The sequence below is a fragment of the Pan paniscus genome, chromosome 14 (genome assembly GCF_029289425.2).
Source record: "Pan paniscus chromosome 14, NHGRI_mPanPan1-v2.0_pri, whole genome shotgun sequence".
Taxonomy (NCBI): domain Eukaryota; kingdom Metazoa; phylum Chordata; class Mammalia; order Primates; family Hominidae; genus Pan; species Pan paniscus.
The window spans coordinates 110,321,947-110,338,627 of NC_073263.2; the positions used below are offsets into that span (position 1 = coordinate 110,321,947).

The 16,681-nt window shown below is 36.0% G+C and overlaps 1 protein-coding gene across 1 annotated transcript in view; it reads left to right on the forward strand.

Annotated features, from left to right (window-relative positions):
• Positions 1-16,681, forward strand: part of MYO16 (myosin XVI) — a 585,697-nt gene that overhangs the window by 209,463 nt on the left and 359,553 nt on the right. The window contains exon 10 of the mRNA XM_024925327.4: positions 12,977-13,127. Coding sequence (XP_024781095.2) covers positions 12,977-13,127 — 151 coding nt within the window. The remainder of the gene's footprint in view (positions 1-12,976; positions 13,128-16,681) is intronic.

A 16,681-nucleotide genomic window follows, 5' to 3' on the forward strand; every position in this document is an offset into this window, starting at 1 on the left:
AAAATCATTGTCCATTTCCTTAAGATACTATTCTTAGTTTCTGAGGTGGGCAGCCTAAAGGAATATTGGCTGGTGCTACAGCTGCCGTAACTTTGGGGTATCATGCTCTTGGGGTATCTTGCTTCTTGTGCCAAAGTTTTAGGACTCCAAAGATTTAGAAGTTGTGGAAATGATACTACTTTGACTTTCCAGTGTATTTCAATGTTCCGTATGGATTTTTTTTTTTTTTTTTTTTTTTTTGAGACAGAGTCTGGCTCTATCGCCCAGCCTGGAGGGCAATGGCACAATCTTGGCTTACTACAACCTCTGCCTCCTGGGCTCAAGAGATTCTCCTGCCTCAGCCTCCTGAGTAGCTGGGATTATAGGCGTGCACCACCGTGCCCAGCTAATTTTTGTATTTTTAGTAGAGACAGGGTTTCACCATGTTGGCCAGGCTGGTCTTGAACTCCTGACCTCAGGTGATCCACCCACCTCAGCCTCCCAAAGTGCTAGGATTACAGGCGTGAGCCACCGTGCCCAGCCCCATGTGGATTTGTATGTCCTGAATACCTCTTTTTCACAAGCAGAAGAAATTTCTCATAACTAGAGTGGCCATAGGTGCCCATTTGGTCCAGTCTGGTTTCTGCTTGTTTCCCCAGCATGATGATAAATAAAATCCTCTTTCAGTATTAAAATGTCCCAGTTGGCACCTTAAGTTCTACTTTCGCAGAGTCAGAAAACTGTGGCATAAAATTTCTTGTATAGTTTCACTTCACATTAATATATTAAAGAATATTAATGCATAGTATTTAAGCAATAATAAATCATATCTGTATATAGTCTTTTAGATTACAAATGACTTTTATATCAAATAAGTCATTTGATATATATGTGTAATTTTTTTATTTAGTAATCTATAAAATATCAAGCCTTTTTAATCAAATATTACAACTACATTGTTAAATTCTACAGAATGTGTTTACAAAATATTGATAAACCTGTCAATAAGTTCCTTAATTATTTTCACTTAGGTATTCTGAAGTCCAGTAGTGCACAAAGAGAAATGTCATAGAATACAGGGACAGAATGATACATTCAGGGAGCATTCCTAGCAAAGCTAACACTTGGAACTTTCAGAATCTTCCTTCATATATACATAAAACTACTAAATTATACTTAATTTCCAGATTTTCCCTTAAACAAGCTATTAAAAATTTTTTTGCATTTATCTGTTGAGAGCTGTTAGATTAATATGTCTCAAAAACAATACAAACTCCAGTTCAGCCAATGACACATTGAAAGTTTTATTTGCTTTTTAGACACAGGTAGTATTTTACCATAATGGTCTTTAAATTGTAAAAAAAAAAAACTTACAAAAATTAATTTTTGGAAGGACCAAACATACAGCAATTAATTCAAATCTCTCCAAGAGCTCTTTCATTTAATATTAATCTTTGGATCTTTATCTTATTTTATAGAAGCAGAAAAAAAACAAAAATGTAATTGAATTTTCTACAGTGAAAAATTGATGTAGCTATGTTTGAAGGAGTAACATTGAGAACTGTCTATTCAGTCAATTATTTTAAGCACCAAAATAACCAAGTCACACATGCCATATCTTTACATCTGTTTCTGTTAGTTTTTGTTGTTGTTGTTGTCCTCATGTATCTCAATAGATTCCATTTTATTTCATCTCTATGGTTTTCTAAGATTGCTTTAGTTATAATGGGCGATCATTGTTGCCTTTGTTAGTTTCATTTTATTACATTCCTGTTTCCATTTTCAGAAATAAAATCCTATTTCCTACAGGCACATTTTCTCTGCATGAAGTTACTTTGATGTTTGTCAAAATAAGTAAGTCTGGCGTAAATCCAGTAGAGTTCAGAAATTGGTTGTCTGCTGGTATATTCTCATCTATTTTTTTTCACAGTCAGAGTTAAATCTGTCTCTACTGTATTAATCTAAGCTACCCTTGGATGGTACTGATTTTCTTTTTTAAAATGTTTATGGGATCTGTCTTACCAATAGAAAATATACTCTCTCATGTCCATTTTTTCTCATCAAATAAAGTTCTATTACTAATAATTTATTTTTCATAATCAGAATAAGAATTTCTTGTTGAATAAAATTTGGAAAGTGCAGAAAAACATACAGAAACATGAAAAAAATGACTCATTTGCTTCAAAGAAAAACTGCACCAGATAAGTTATACAGGAAAGAAAGACTTTACTAAAAACTATTGCACCAAGGGAGAATGATTGAGCTCAATTCTACTGAACAAAAAGTAGGAGAGTTTCTTTTTTTTTTTTTTTTTTTTTTTTTTTTTATTTATTTTTTATTATACTTTAAGTTTTAGGGTACATGTGCACATTGTGCAGGTTAGTTACATATGTATACATGTGCCATGCTGGTGCGCTGCACCCACTAACTCGTCATCTAGCATTAGGTATATCTCCCAATGCTATCCCTCCCCCCTCCCCCCTCCCCACCACAGTCCCCAGAGTATGATATTCCCCTTCCTGTGTCCATGTGATCTCATTGTTCAATTCCCACCTATGAGTGAGAATATGCGGTGTTTGGTTTTTTGTTCTTGCGATAGTTTACTGAGAATGATGGTTTCCAATTTCATCCATGTCCCTACAAAGGATATGAACTCATCATTTTTTATGGCTGCATAGTATTCCATGGTGTATATGTGCCACATTTTCTTAATCCAGTCTATCATTGTTGGACATTTGGGTTGGTTCCAAGTCTTTGCTATTGTGAATAATGCCGCAATAAACATACGTGTGCATGTGTCTTTATAGCAGCATGATTTATAGTCATTTGGGTATATACCCAGTAATGGGATGGCTGGGTCAAATGGAGAGTTTCTAAGTGCTGGGGTGAGCTAGGGGGAAAGTACGTAGCACTTTAGGAGGGAGTTTCGTCAAGGTGATTAAGCCATGGGCATTTGCTAATTGTCCTTTATAGGCTCCTGTGCTCCACAAAAACTGGGAAATATGTGGGCTATGTTCTTCCCTGTTTAGATTTCAAAGGGATGACTCCCAGGTCATAAAGACATTCCTGGGTTGTAAAACTGGCCAGAGGCTGGGAGAAGATATACATCTCAAAGAGGCAGAGAAAAAAATTGCAGTTCAGTTTTCTAAAGACATTGCTCCAAGAAAAGGGAGTTCAGAGGACTAGAGATAGTCCAAAGTTGAGCTGAGAGAACAAGGTTAAGGCCTTCTGGGTCACTACCCCACCTTTGTGATGAAACTGCTATTAACTTGGAATTTTTCCTTTTGCCCTTTATATGTTTCCTGCTTTATTCAGTCTTGTACTCTCTCTGTCTCTCTCTCTATATATATATATATATTCACATCCTATTTTAAAACACAATCTGATAAATATTTTTCCAATGAACATTTAATGTGTATTAAGAAAATACCAGTGATTAAAATTATTTCTTTTTTTAACAAATAGCATTTTACTATGTGTGTCCTTAAATTCTACGAATGCATAGTAAATGAAAATTTAAATATATTGAAGTTAAATTTTCTGAATGCTATTATTAATCACAATGATTATAGATAAAAATGTTTTATTGTTAAAGAAAGAGAGAAACCTAAACAATTGTTCTATGGAAATTTAAAATATTGTATGCCATCAGCCTAGCTGTACAATTTGCACTTTTCTTGTAGAAAATAACTGCATAACTAATTAATATACTGCCTTTCAAAACAAGTATATTACTTAGAATTTTTTTTTCTTATATGAATAAGAGAGTGATATGGTTTAGATGTGTCCCCACCCAAATCTCATCTTGAATTATAGTTCCCATAATCCCCGCATTCCCTGGGAGGGACCTGGTGGGAGGTAATTGAATCATGAGGGCAGTTTCCCCCATGCTGTTCCCTTGATAGTGAACGAGTTCTCACAAGATCTGATGGTTTTATAAGCATCTGGCATTTCCCCCTGCTGGCACTCATTCTCTCTCCTGTCACCTTGTGAAGAGATTCCTTCTGCAATTATTGTAATTTTCCTGAGGCCTCTTCAGCCATGTGGAACTGCAAATCAATTAAACCTCTTTCCTTTATAAATTACCCAGTCTCAGGTACGTCCTTGTAGCAGCATGAGAACAGACTAATACAGTAAATATGTACTGGGAGTGGGGTGCTGCTGTAAAGATTCCCAACAGTATGTAAGCAACTTTGTAACCAGGTAACAGGCAGAGGCTGGAACAGTTTGAAGGGCTGAGAAGAAGACAGGAAGATGAGGGAAAGTTTGGAACTTCTGAGAGACTTGTTGAATAGCTTTGACCAAAATGCAGATAGTGATATGGACAATGAAGTCCAGGCTGAGGTGGTCTCAGATGGAGATGAGGAACTTGTTGGGAACTGGAACAAAGGTGACACTTGCTATGCTTTAGCAAAGAAACTGGCAGCATTTTGCCACTGCCCTAGAGAACTGTGAAACTTTGAACTTGAGAGAGATGATTTAGGGTATCTGGCAGAATAAATTTCTAAGCAGCAAAGTGTTCAAAAGGAAACAGAGCATAAAAGTTTGGAAATTTTGCAGCCTGATGATGCAGTAGAAAAGAAAAATCTATTTCTTGGGGAAAAATTCAAGCGTCCTGCAGAAATTTGCATAAGTAACGAGGAGCCAAGTGCTAGTCACCAAGACAATGGGGAAAATGTCTCCAGGGCATGTCAGAGACCTTCACAGCAGCCCCTCTCATCACAGGCCAGGAAGTCTGGGAGGCAAAAATGGTTTTGTGTTTTGTGAGCTGAGCCCAGGACCTCACTGCTGTGTGCTGCTGAGGGACTTGGTGTCCTGCACCCCAGCAACTTCAGCCTCAGCTGCAGCTCAAAGGGGCCAAAGTATAGCTTGGGCCTTGCTTCGGAGGGTGCAAGCCCCAAGCCTTGGTGGAATACATGTGGTGTTGGGCCTGTGGGTGCTCAGAAGTCAAGAATTGAGATTTGGGAAACTTAGCCTAGACTTCAGAGGATGTATGGAAACATCTGAATTTCCAGGCAGAAGTTTGCTGCGGGAGCAGAGCCCTCATTGGAGAAGCCCTGCTAGGGCAGTGTGGAAGGGAAATGTGGGGTTGGAGCCTCCACACAGAGTCCCCACTTGGGCACTGCTTAATGGAGCTATGAGAAGTGGGCCATGTTCCTCCAGACCCCAGAATGGTAGAACCACTGAAAGCTTGTACCATGCACCTGGAAAAGCTGCAGACCCTCAATGCCAGCCCATGAAAGCAGCCGGGTGCAGGGCCATACCCAGCAAAACCACAGGGACAGAGCTACCCAAGGCCATGGGAGCCCACCTCTTGCATCAGTGTAACCTGGATGTGAGACGTGGAGTCAAAAGAGAATCATTATGGAACGTTAAGGTTTAATGACTGCCCTGTTGTATTTTGGACTCGCATGGGGCCTGTACCCCTTTCTTTTGGCAAATTTCTCCCATTTGGATGGGGTTATTTACCCAATGCCTGTACCCCTAGTGTATCTAGGAAGTAACTAACTTGCTTTCAATTTTACAGGCTCATAGATGGTGGGGACTTACCTTGACTCAGATGAGACTTTGGACTTGGACTTTTGCGTTAATGCTGGAATGAGTTAAGACTTTGGGGGACTGTTGAAAAGGCATGATGTTTGAAATGTGAGGACATGAGATTTGGGAGGGGCCAGGGTGAAATGATATGGTTTACCTGTGTCACCACCCAAACATCATCTTGAATTGTAGTTCCCATAATCCCCACGTGTGGTGGGAGGGATCCAGTGGGAGGTAATTGAATGATCAGGGTGGTTTCCCCCATGCTGTTCTCATGATAGTGAGTGGAGTGCTCATGAGATCTGCTGGTTTTATAAGCATCTGGCTTTTCCCCGGTTGGCACTCGTTCTTCCTCCTGCCACCCTGTGAAGAGGTACCTTCTGCCATGATTGTAAGTTTCCTGAGGCCTCCCCAGCCATGTGGAACTGTGAGTGAATTAAACCTCTTTCCTTTATAAATACTCAGTCTCAAGTGTGTCCTTATAGCAGCATGCAAATGGACTAATACAGAGAGTCTTTGTGACTATTTATTTGCGATTATTGTTAGTGGTATATCTTATATAAGCTATGATATAATTGAGTGAGTTAGTGACTTATTTTTGAGATGCAGGTGAAAAGTTCTATGAGAGATTATTTATTAAGAATACAAAACTGTAGGGCTTGATATATACTTAGATATTACCTAGTTTAACTCTTGCATTTTGCAAAGGTGAAACTGTGACCCAGAGATTTCAAAGGGCTTAAAGGTTCAGGTGGTAGCCAACTTGAACCAACTCGAGGTAAAATCTGATTTAAATCTGATTTAAAATGATGTCTCCATAGTCTTAAGCCAATCTTTTTTCCAACTATAGCTCTCATGGAGTCTGCCAGTGATACTGCAATTAGATTTGAGATATGAAAGGAATATTTCAACTATTTTACTAAACTCAGTACTGCTTCTAAAGAAAAGTATTTATTCTAAAGAAATCTTTCTACTTGGTGATTTTTTTTGTATTTCATAAACTATCTTCTTTGTTTGTACCTTGACCAATCTACTCTTTTATTAATCACCCTAGACTCAAAAAATTTGGTATATGCAAACCCTCTCTTTAGTTTATAAAACTCTCTGATGAAGAAGAAAAAATATGATTGATAGATGAAGAAAAATACAGAAAATATTTTTATATGAGAGTAGATGTAGACAGTGTGGCACATGGGTAAGCACACAGGTTCTAGAGCTTAGAGCTGAGAGATTCAAACCTCAGCTCCAGTAGCACCTGCTGTGTGTCCAGAGCAAGTTCTTCTCCTCTGTGCCCTCAGTTTACTCATTCATAAAACAAACAGACATTATAAAATAATGAACACTTTATAATGTTGTGAAAATGAAAAAAAATTTAATACATGCAGCGTGTTTAGAACAGAAGACTATCACATGTTAAATGTCATATAATTAATATAACATTTTGCAGATAGTTCACTCAAATTATAGAAAAAATAAGGAAAGGCCACGAACGGTGGCTTACGCCTGTAATCCCAGCACTTTGGGAGGCCAAGGCAGGTCGATCACTTGAGGACAGGAGTTTGAGACCAGCCTGGCCTCAGAATTTCATAATGAAACCCTGTCTCTAGTAAAAATTAAAAAAAAAAAAGCTTGGCATGGTGGTTCATGCCTGTAGTCCCAGCTATTCAGGAGGCTGAGGCAGGAGAATCACTTGAACCTGGGAGGCAGAGGTTGCAGTGAGCCAAGATCACACCACTGCACTCCAGCCTGGGTGACAGAGTGAGACTGTCTCAAAAAAAAAAATATATATATATATATACACACACACACACACACACTATACATATACATGCACACTATATATATACACTATATATATATACACACACACACAAATGCACACACACACACACACACGCACCATAACAACTATTTTAAAATATGTGAAGGGGTTTTATTTCAAAGAAGCGTAGAACATATTCTTGGGAACTCTATGAATGGTGAATGAAGTTAGAGCAGACAGGCATTGTCCCAGTGGTGCTTGTGGAAGGAAGAAGGTCTCTTTGGAAGTAATATTTTATCATTTGATGGTATTTGTCTTAGTTCATTTTTTGTTACCTATAACAGGATACCTAAAACTGGATAATTTATAAGAAATGAAAGGTATTTCTTATGGTTCTGGAGGCTGAGAAGTCCAAGGTTGAGGGATGACATCTCATGAATGCCTCCTTGCTGAGGGGACTCTCTGCAGAGTCCCGAGGTGGCACAGCATATCTCATGATGAGGGGCTGAGAGTGCTAGCTCAGGCCCCTCTTCCTCTTCTTATAAAGCCATCAGTCCCACTCCCATTAATCCATTAACCCAATAATCTATTAATCCATGAATGGATTAATTTATTCATGGGGGCAAAGGCCTCGTTACCTAATCGCCTCCTAAAAGTTCCACCTCTCAATACTGCCACACTGGGGACAAATATTCAAATCACAGCAGTATCAAGCAGATCTGGCTATGAAATTTTTATGAGCATTATAAGCCTTTTCTTTTCATAGTAATTTTTTTTTCAATTAATAACTATACTATTGAGAAGAACAGTCTACCTTGGTCCATGAGCATCCTTCACATTCTTGCTCAGTTTGTCAGACTGCAAGGCATATGTAGATAGCTACATAGACAACTGAGTAAATTTAAAGAATCATATCATTCACTCCCAAAAGGAGGGGACTGACTTATTTGCTCCTTGATACAATGTTTGTTGCTTGCTCAAAAGATACTTGATATCTAGCTGGCTTTCTTTCCTGTAACAGCACTTTCTCTAGTGTTGGCATCCATTAAGATCCAACTGTTTTGTGTTCTTCCTACTTCCTCCTCCTCACTACATGGAACAGAAGATAAAGGAGAACTGTTATAAACATAAAGCTCTGTGTCTTCCACGAGTAATAAAGTATTTTATCTCTCCTCCAGGGAACTCTTGTCTTCTGCAACTAACCATGGAATAGTAACAAGCTAACTTATTAGATTGTAAGTCGGGTGAAATCTCAGAAGCATGACAGTTCTAGACACATAAAAACAGCAGCTGATTTATTCCCTGCTTATGGCCATAGTCATGATGCTAATCTCTTTATGTGCATTATGTTATTAATCCTTCACTATAGTCCTTTTGCAATTTGGTTTTGCAGAATGGCTACATAACTCACCCAAAGTGGTAGAACCAGACATCAAACATGGTAGTTTTACTGACTTGAAAATGCATGCCCATACATCTGTACTGTACCATGCTATCTCATATTAATATATGATCCTCTGTCCCCTCACCTACTTGCAAGTATTTTCATTGGCTAAAACACTATAAAACATCATTATCCAGAGTTCAAACTAAGGAAAACTCACCTTGCATTTCTGTAAATTTATTTCTTAATATTCCCGACTTTCCATCAGGCCTGACCTATTTGGTAGTCTTTTTTTATTCATGCTTTCCTAGGTTCTATGGTTCAGTTGGAAGGCAGGGCATAGAGATGGGCTGCAAAGTGGTGAGACTGTGGTGGTTACTGAAAGCAACCCTTCAGCTTACTCTCTTCTTGCTATGTCAAGGTTAATATACAAAATCATTTGTGTATTTATATACTAAAATTCAATAAATGGAAATTGGAATTTTATTCTTATTTATTCATTTGTTTCATTATTTTTTGAGACCAGGTATCACTCTGTCACTCAGGCTAGAGCGTACTGATGTAATCACAGTTCACTGCAGCCTCGACCTCATGGGCCCAAGTGATCCTCCCACCTCAGCCTCCTGAGTAGCTGGGACTACAGGCATGCACCACCACAGCTGGCTAACTTTTTACTTTTTGTAGAGAAGGGGCTCACTATGTTGCCCAGGCTGGTCTCAATCTCCTAGACTTAAGCAATCCTTCTACAGTCAGCCTCGGCATTTTAAAATACATTCTTAAAACCATAAAACAGAATAAATCTAAAAATTATTTGGAAGATTTTCATTCTGAAAGCTAAAACATATTGATGAAGGAAATTGACAAAGATCAAAATAAAGGTACTTGTTTTCATGCATGACACAAGTTGAGATTGTCAGTATTTCAATTCTCACCAAACTGATTTATCAATTGAATGCAATGCTAATCAAAATCACAACATCACAACAGATATTTTTGTAAAAATTCACAAACAAATTCAAAATGTATATGAAAATGCTAAAGATCTCTAATTGCCAGATAATTTTCAAAGTGGAAACAAAGTTGGATGACTCACATGACTGGTTTCAAGGCTAAATGAGGAGATACATGAATCAAGACAGTGTAGTGTTGATTTAAGAATGAATGATTACATCAATGAATGATAATGAATGATTATATCAATGAAACACACTGGAGAGTCCCAAAGTAAACCCACACAGATATGGTCAATTGATTTTTCACAAATATGTCCCACTAAATGAAAGTGAAAGTCATTTTTTAAAAAACAATGCTGAACATTTGGACATCCGTATGAGAAAATAATGTACTTCAACTCATATACAGCACTGTATACAAAAAGCAACTCACAATGGATCGTAGATCAAAGTGTAAAGCTTAAAATTGTACAAATCCTAGAGTAAAACCCAGGAGAAACTTTTGGTAACATTGGGTTATGAAAGGAACTTAGATAAGTCACAGAAGCACAAACTGTAAGAGAATTTTTTTTCTTTGAAACACAATTATGCAAATAAAACTACAAAGATGCTGAGTGGGAGCGAATATTTGCCAAGAGCTTATCTGATAAATGAGTTGGATACAGAATATATAAAGTCAATAATCTGAAAACAAAGAAACCAATATAAATAGTCAAAAGATTTGAGCCCACATTTTACCAAAGAAGAGAAACTTTGTATGGAACTACAAAAACTCTAAATAGCAAAAGCTATTTATTTCAGAAGGAGCAAAGTTGAAAGCATCACATCCCCTGATTTCAAACTATATTACAAAGCTATAGTAATCAAAATAGTATGATAGTGGCAATAAAACAGACACATAGACCATTGGAACAGAATGGAAAGTGCAGAAATAAACCCAAGCGTATATTGTCAACTGATCTTTGACAGGACTGCCAAGATGCAATAGGGAAAAGAAAGTTACTTTAATAATTGGTACTAGGAAAACTGGATATTCACATACAAAAGAATGAAATTGGACCCTTTTCTTACACCATGTAGAAAAATTAAGTCAAAATGGGTGAAAGACTTAAATATAAAAACCATAAACCTCAAAAGAAAATCAAGAAGCTCCTCAACAACTTTTGTGGCAGTGAGTTTTATGGATATGACACCAGAAGAAAAAAGCACAGATGACAAAAGAAAAAATAAGTCAGTTACATCAGACTATAAGGCTTCTGCACAGCAAAGAAAACAATAAAATCAACAAAATGAAAAAGTAGCATGTTGAATGGGAGAAAATAATTGCAAACCATATACTTAGGTATATATACATATATGTGCATATGTATGTGCAAATATATATGATAAGGGGTAAATATCTAAAGTATGTAATGAACTCACACAGCTCACTGTAAAAAAAAACCTCTAAGTTTTTAATATGAGCACAGAACCTGAATAGACATTTTTCCAAAGAAGATATACAATTTTGTCCAACAGGTATATGAAAAGGTACTCAACATCAGAGAAATTTAAATTTAAAGCACAACAAAATACCACCTCACACCTGTAAGGATGACAATTATCAAAAAGACAAGAGATAACTAGTGTTGGTGAGGGTGTGTAGAAAAGGGGCCCCTTGAACACTGTTTGTGGGGATGCAAAGTGGTATAGTCGCTACGGAAACAGGTACGGAGTTTCGTCAAAAAATTAAAAAATAGAACTACCACATGATCCAGTATTGCAATTCTGGATATTTTATTCAAAAGAAATGAAATCAAGATCTCAAAGAGGTATGTACTGTCCCATGTTCATTTCAGCATTATTCACGATAGTGATAATATGGAAACAATCTAAGGCCCATGAACAGATGAAAGGGTAAAGAAATTGTGGTACATATCTACAGAATATTATTCAGCTACCAAAAAATAAAAAGAAATTCTATCATTTGCAGTGGATCAACATGGAAGACATTAGGCCAAGTGAAGTAAGCCAGACACAGACAGACAAATATTACATGATCTTGCTTATGTGTGGACTCTTAAAAACCTGAAAATCACAGAAGCAGAGAGTAGAACGGTGGCTGCCAGTTGTTGGAGAGTGGGAGCAAGGGAAGGTGTCAGTCACAGAGCACACACTTGAAGTCGTAAGATGAGCAAATTTTGGAGATCTAGTGTGACATGTTAATGAATATAATTGTAGTTGCCTTTACAAAATGTATATCAAATCACATTATACACCTTAAATATATTCCATTTTTATTTAATAAGTATTTTAAAATAAGAAAATGAAATTCAAATAAAAATCACACTGTGAGAAGCCACTAACACATCTAATAATAATTGACTCCAAGGAGCACAAAGGGTCTCTTGGAGGTGAGAAAGTATTCTATACATTGCTGGTTATTTTGCCTATGCAACTATGTATATCAGTCCAATCTCACTGAACTAAACAACAAAGGGTGAATTTTACTGTATGTAAACTAGACCTCAAATAAATAGAAGTTTAAAAGAGGCAAAAAAAAAAAATTGCACTTAGCTCTTATTAGAATCACAGTGACTATGGTAGACTACATGAAATAATTATGTTTACATAGATTGCACGTGATTAAATACACGTGCATTTCTGCTTATAAGGTAACAATTCAGGAGGCACATTTTTAAATCTTAGTGATACAATGCAACATTTATCATTTATTTTCTATTTATTTTTAATGAACATTATAAAATAATGGCTGTATTTTGGGAATAAAGTCAATAGAAGAATAAAAAGTTAAGTATCTTTTATTTTTTGGCTTTGTTTGAGCTGTATAGAATTAACAAAAGTTACTCTGCTTGTAATATTGCAGTCCTTAAAGATATTATTATTTTTAATTCTCATATTATTATTCCATTGCAAACTTGAAATTTTGCCCATGATTTTGTATTTTAAATCCTAAATGAGTAATTTTTAAACTAATTATACAATTATGCCTTTATTCAGTTGTTTGCAATCCATTTTTGCATTTACATGTTAAATCCTGTCTAGTTCAGCCATGCATTTCAATCCCGGCTCTTAAGTTGTTTATTGATTCATCTATTATAGTCAGATATACATGTGTAAACATTTTCTTCTGGAGTTCAAATAAGTATATTTTTTTTCTTTTAAAATTAAAATTGAATAAAGTTTGGAATTAATTTTTTAAAAGTTCACAGATTTCTTACTAATTTTTTTCCTGCAGTTTATAAGAAATATTTCTTATCTGAATAAAACCACACTCATAGTCCAACTATCCTGTATTGGTCATTTTCGACTGATAAAACATTAGAAAGAGACTAATTGTATTGATTTTTTTTCCTGTAGCAGCCCCCTGGTGTTACCAATTGCCAAGCAAGACAGTTTGTTGGAAAAAGACATTATGTTCAAAGATGCAACAAAAGGTCTATGTAAGCAGCAGTCTCAGGACAGCATCCCTGAAAACCCCACGATGAGTGGTTCCACCAAACCCGAGCAGGTAATCCCGCCTTCACTGTGTGTCTACCAGTACTTTTTCATATCAAGTAATGTATTAAAATCCAACATATTTCAAAAACAAATGTGCACTAATTTGCATTCAAAGACAATTAATGCATAGATTAATATTTTGCGTGCAGTTTTCATAAACAATTAGTGCATTCTGCTGATCAACAAACATAATTGCTATTGTGCTTTACAATTTGAATTTTGGTTTTGACTTATATACCAGGAATGTAAGCTCAGTCAGCGCATTAGTTCTTGAATATTTCCAGTTGAGTCATTTGTCATTATTTTGATTTTTATGTATTCTGTGTTTTCTTGGCTTATTTCAGTGACCCAAATATTTATGAACAAGAAGGGCAAACCAGTCACTGAATCATTTATTCTTAAAAGTAACTGTGGTCATGCATTGCATGTGTATCTGTGCGTGTCTGTGTGTTTATGTTGCGTGTGTGTGTGTGCATATGTGTACTTCTCTGGTGCCTAAGTCATGGGAGGTAATTTTGGATTTGAAGGGGGAGAGGGGAACAAGCTTGGAGTTATGGCAATTAATGTATTTTATTATGGCCACAGAAATAAATGATTTTGTATATTTCTGTTTTATAAGTGGCAGAATAACTTGCATCCTTGAAAATAGCTTTCTTCAGTGTGTCTAATTTTTAATATTTTATAGATATTTTAGCCAGGTTTTCTAAAGATCTTCTTCTTAAAATTTAATTTCAATTTTATTAATTTTTGTTATTTCAAGTAACTAAAGCAGATAAACAAAACATCTGAAACACTTTTAAATTTTAGCAGGTGTATTCATCTGCTCAAGCTGCCATGACAAAACACCACAGTCTGGGTGGCTTGGACAACAGAAATGCATTTCTCACAGTCATGGAGACATCTGGATTCTGAGGGTCCAAGGTCAAGGTGCAGGTTGACTGAAGGTGCAGGGCGCCTTCCCACTGCTGTGTCCTTGCAGGGCGGACAGCAGGAGGCAGGGAGAATGGGAAGGAGGGAGAGGCAGGGAGGAGCAGGGAGAGGGCACTCTCTGGAGCAATCTTGTAGGCTCAGGATCCCACCCTTATGATTTCATTTAACCTAAATCACTTCCTTATAGGCTCTATCTCCAAATACAGTTGCATTAGGGATGGGGGCTTCCACATATGAATTTGGAGAAATACAATTAGTCCACAGTACTAGACAAATCAAAGGTTAGGTAAAATTTAAGAGAAAATATGTATATATTTTTTGAGACAGAAGATTGCTGTGTCACTCAGGCTGTAGTGCAGTGTCACAATCATGGCTCATTGCAGCCTCAACCTCACAGGCTCTAGTGATGCTTCTGCCTCAGCTTCAGAGAGCTAGGACTAGGGTGTGTGCCACCATGCTCCGCCATTTTTTTTTTAAGAGATAGGGTCTCACTATGTTGCCCAGGTTGATCTTGAGTTCCTGGGATCAGGTGATCCTCCCACCTCAGCCTTCCAAAGTGCTTGGATTATAGGTGTGAGCCACCACACCTGGCAAAATATTCTTAACTTTCTTAAGGATCCTATTAACTTCTGTTGATATTCCAAGTGTTTCTGAGCCATATAATTTGTGTACTTTAATGTCTGGCATAACTTTCCGTTTCCGGTTATGATTTAATACTATCCTGTAATTAGTATCCTGTATAGAGGAAAAATGACTATTAATTAACTAGTGTCTAGCACCCTCTTACTCCTCATACATTTTAACACTTATGCCCATAAATTTAATAATTTAAAAGCTTGGTTTTTGTTTTCATTACAGATATTTAAGACTCAAATTAGTTTGCAGTGAGTGTTGAGGAAACAAATTTCTGAGTTATTTTACAACAGTTGAAACTCAAGAATGAGTTCTGTTTCCTACTTGTTTTCATGGGAAGCCACTTTGAATAAAGTCTTATGGGTGCTTTCTCTTGTTATATATAAACCCATTACTGCTCACTTTTAGCTTTTACAAAATAATATCATTGTATATATATACATGTATATATATATATACACACATACATGTGTGTATATATATATATACACACATACATGTGTGTATATACATATATCCTTTGGGGAGGGAAATCTTTTATTTTTAATAACTTGTTTATTGATTAAAATATTACATTGTAGGATTCTATTAGAATAGTTATGTGAGCAAAGAAATTGAGTATGACTGACAATTGAACACTATTTTTAAACTTATGGAGTTATTTTCCTCATATTTTAATTTGTTATTAAGAATGGGAATATTAATGTTATTTATTACATAACCTAGAGAAATTAAAGATAACTTTAAAATGTATTTTTGTTTCTACTGGCATTGTTTTGAAGTATTTTTTCTTAATTCATTTATATAAATGTGTGGGAAATCTCAGGCTAATTGATTTCCTACTGTTCAAATTAACTAACATTCAAAAACTTTTGAATGCAATTATTGATATGGCATGACTTTTAGTCAATGTATATATGTGAAATTATTGTACATTTCTATTAATTTGCTTTCAAGCTGTATTAATTAGGTGTTTGAGTTTAGCAGTAGTAAGTACAATGATAATCATTTATTTAATTAAAGAAGAGCAAACTAGGTCAACCATTTCATCAAGGTACTGAGATTTCTCCCTCTGTGGAGTTAAAACAATTTCTGATTAGCAGATTGATTGCTTTTTAAGTGGTAATTTAATAAGATGTTTCTAAAAGACATAAAGTATTCTTCAAATATAAGACATTCACGACATAAAAATATCAAGTGTAATCTTCACAGGATAACTTTCCTGTTTTGATGTAGACTTTTTATAATTGTATCCTAGACATAAAAAGTAATTGTAACCATGCTCTATTTGTGCATTATTAGAGAGGAAATGGCGGCTACACAGGCTTTATGCTCCTGTGTATTTATGTCCTAATATTCACCCAGTAATATGCCGCATGGTATCCATCATGTTCTCATATGTTCTTGCCCACGAGGTGCTAGCTGGATGGTTCTCCCCAGGGAAGAGCAGTGTGGTAAACTGAATGGATTATATATTCACATTTCATAGGAAAGCTTTCCAAAACACTTTTCAAAGCCATAAAGCTCTAATTAACATTTTAGAGATAAATACATCATGTGGAAAATTTTTAAAAATTAAAATAAAAACTACTTTGCATCTCTCTCTCCAGATTTTTATAAAGTGTAGGTCTTATCAAATGGTAACTGTGTAAATGAATACTAAAGGCTTGATTTGACATTTTATTTTTTTTAATTTCCGAGAACCCCTAAAATTAACATTTGTTTTTATAATATCTCTGAGAACACAGAATGTTTCTTAAATTGATTATAATGTGCAAGACTTCCTTCTCTTCCCTTTCCCTCCTGGTTTCCTTTCCCATCCCATCCTTCCCCGACCTCCTGGGTTTTTTCATTCTTTTCTTGGTTTCCTAACTTCTTATTTTCCCTCTCTCCTCCCTTTCTCCCTTCAGACATTTTTATTTAAATTAAGTTTAAGGTTGAAATTGAAGTCAAGTCTTTATTCCGTTTGGTGAGGTTATGATAGCCTGGAGTAGAGAGATA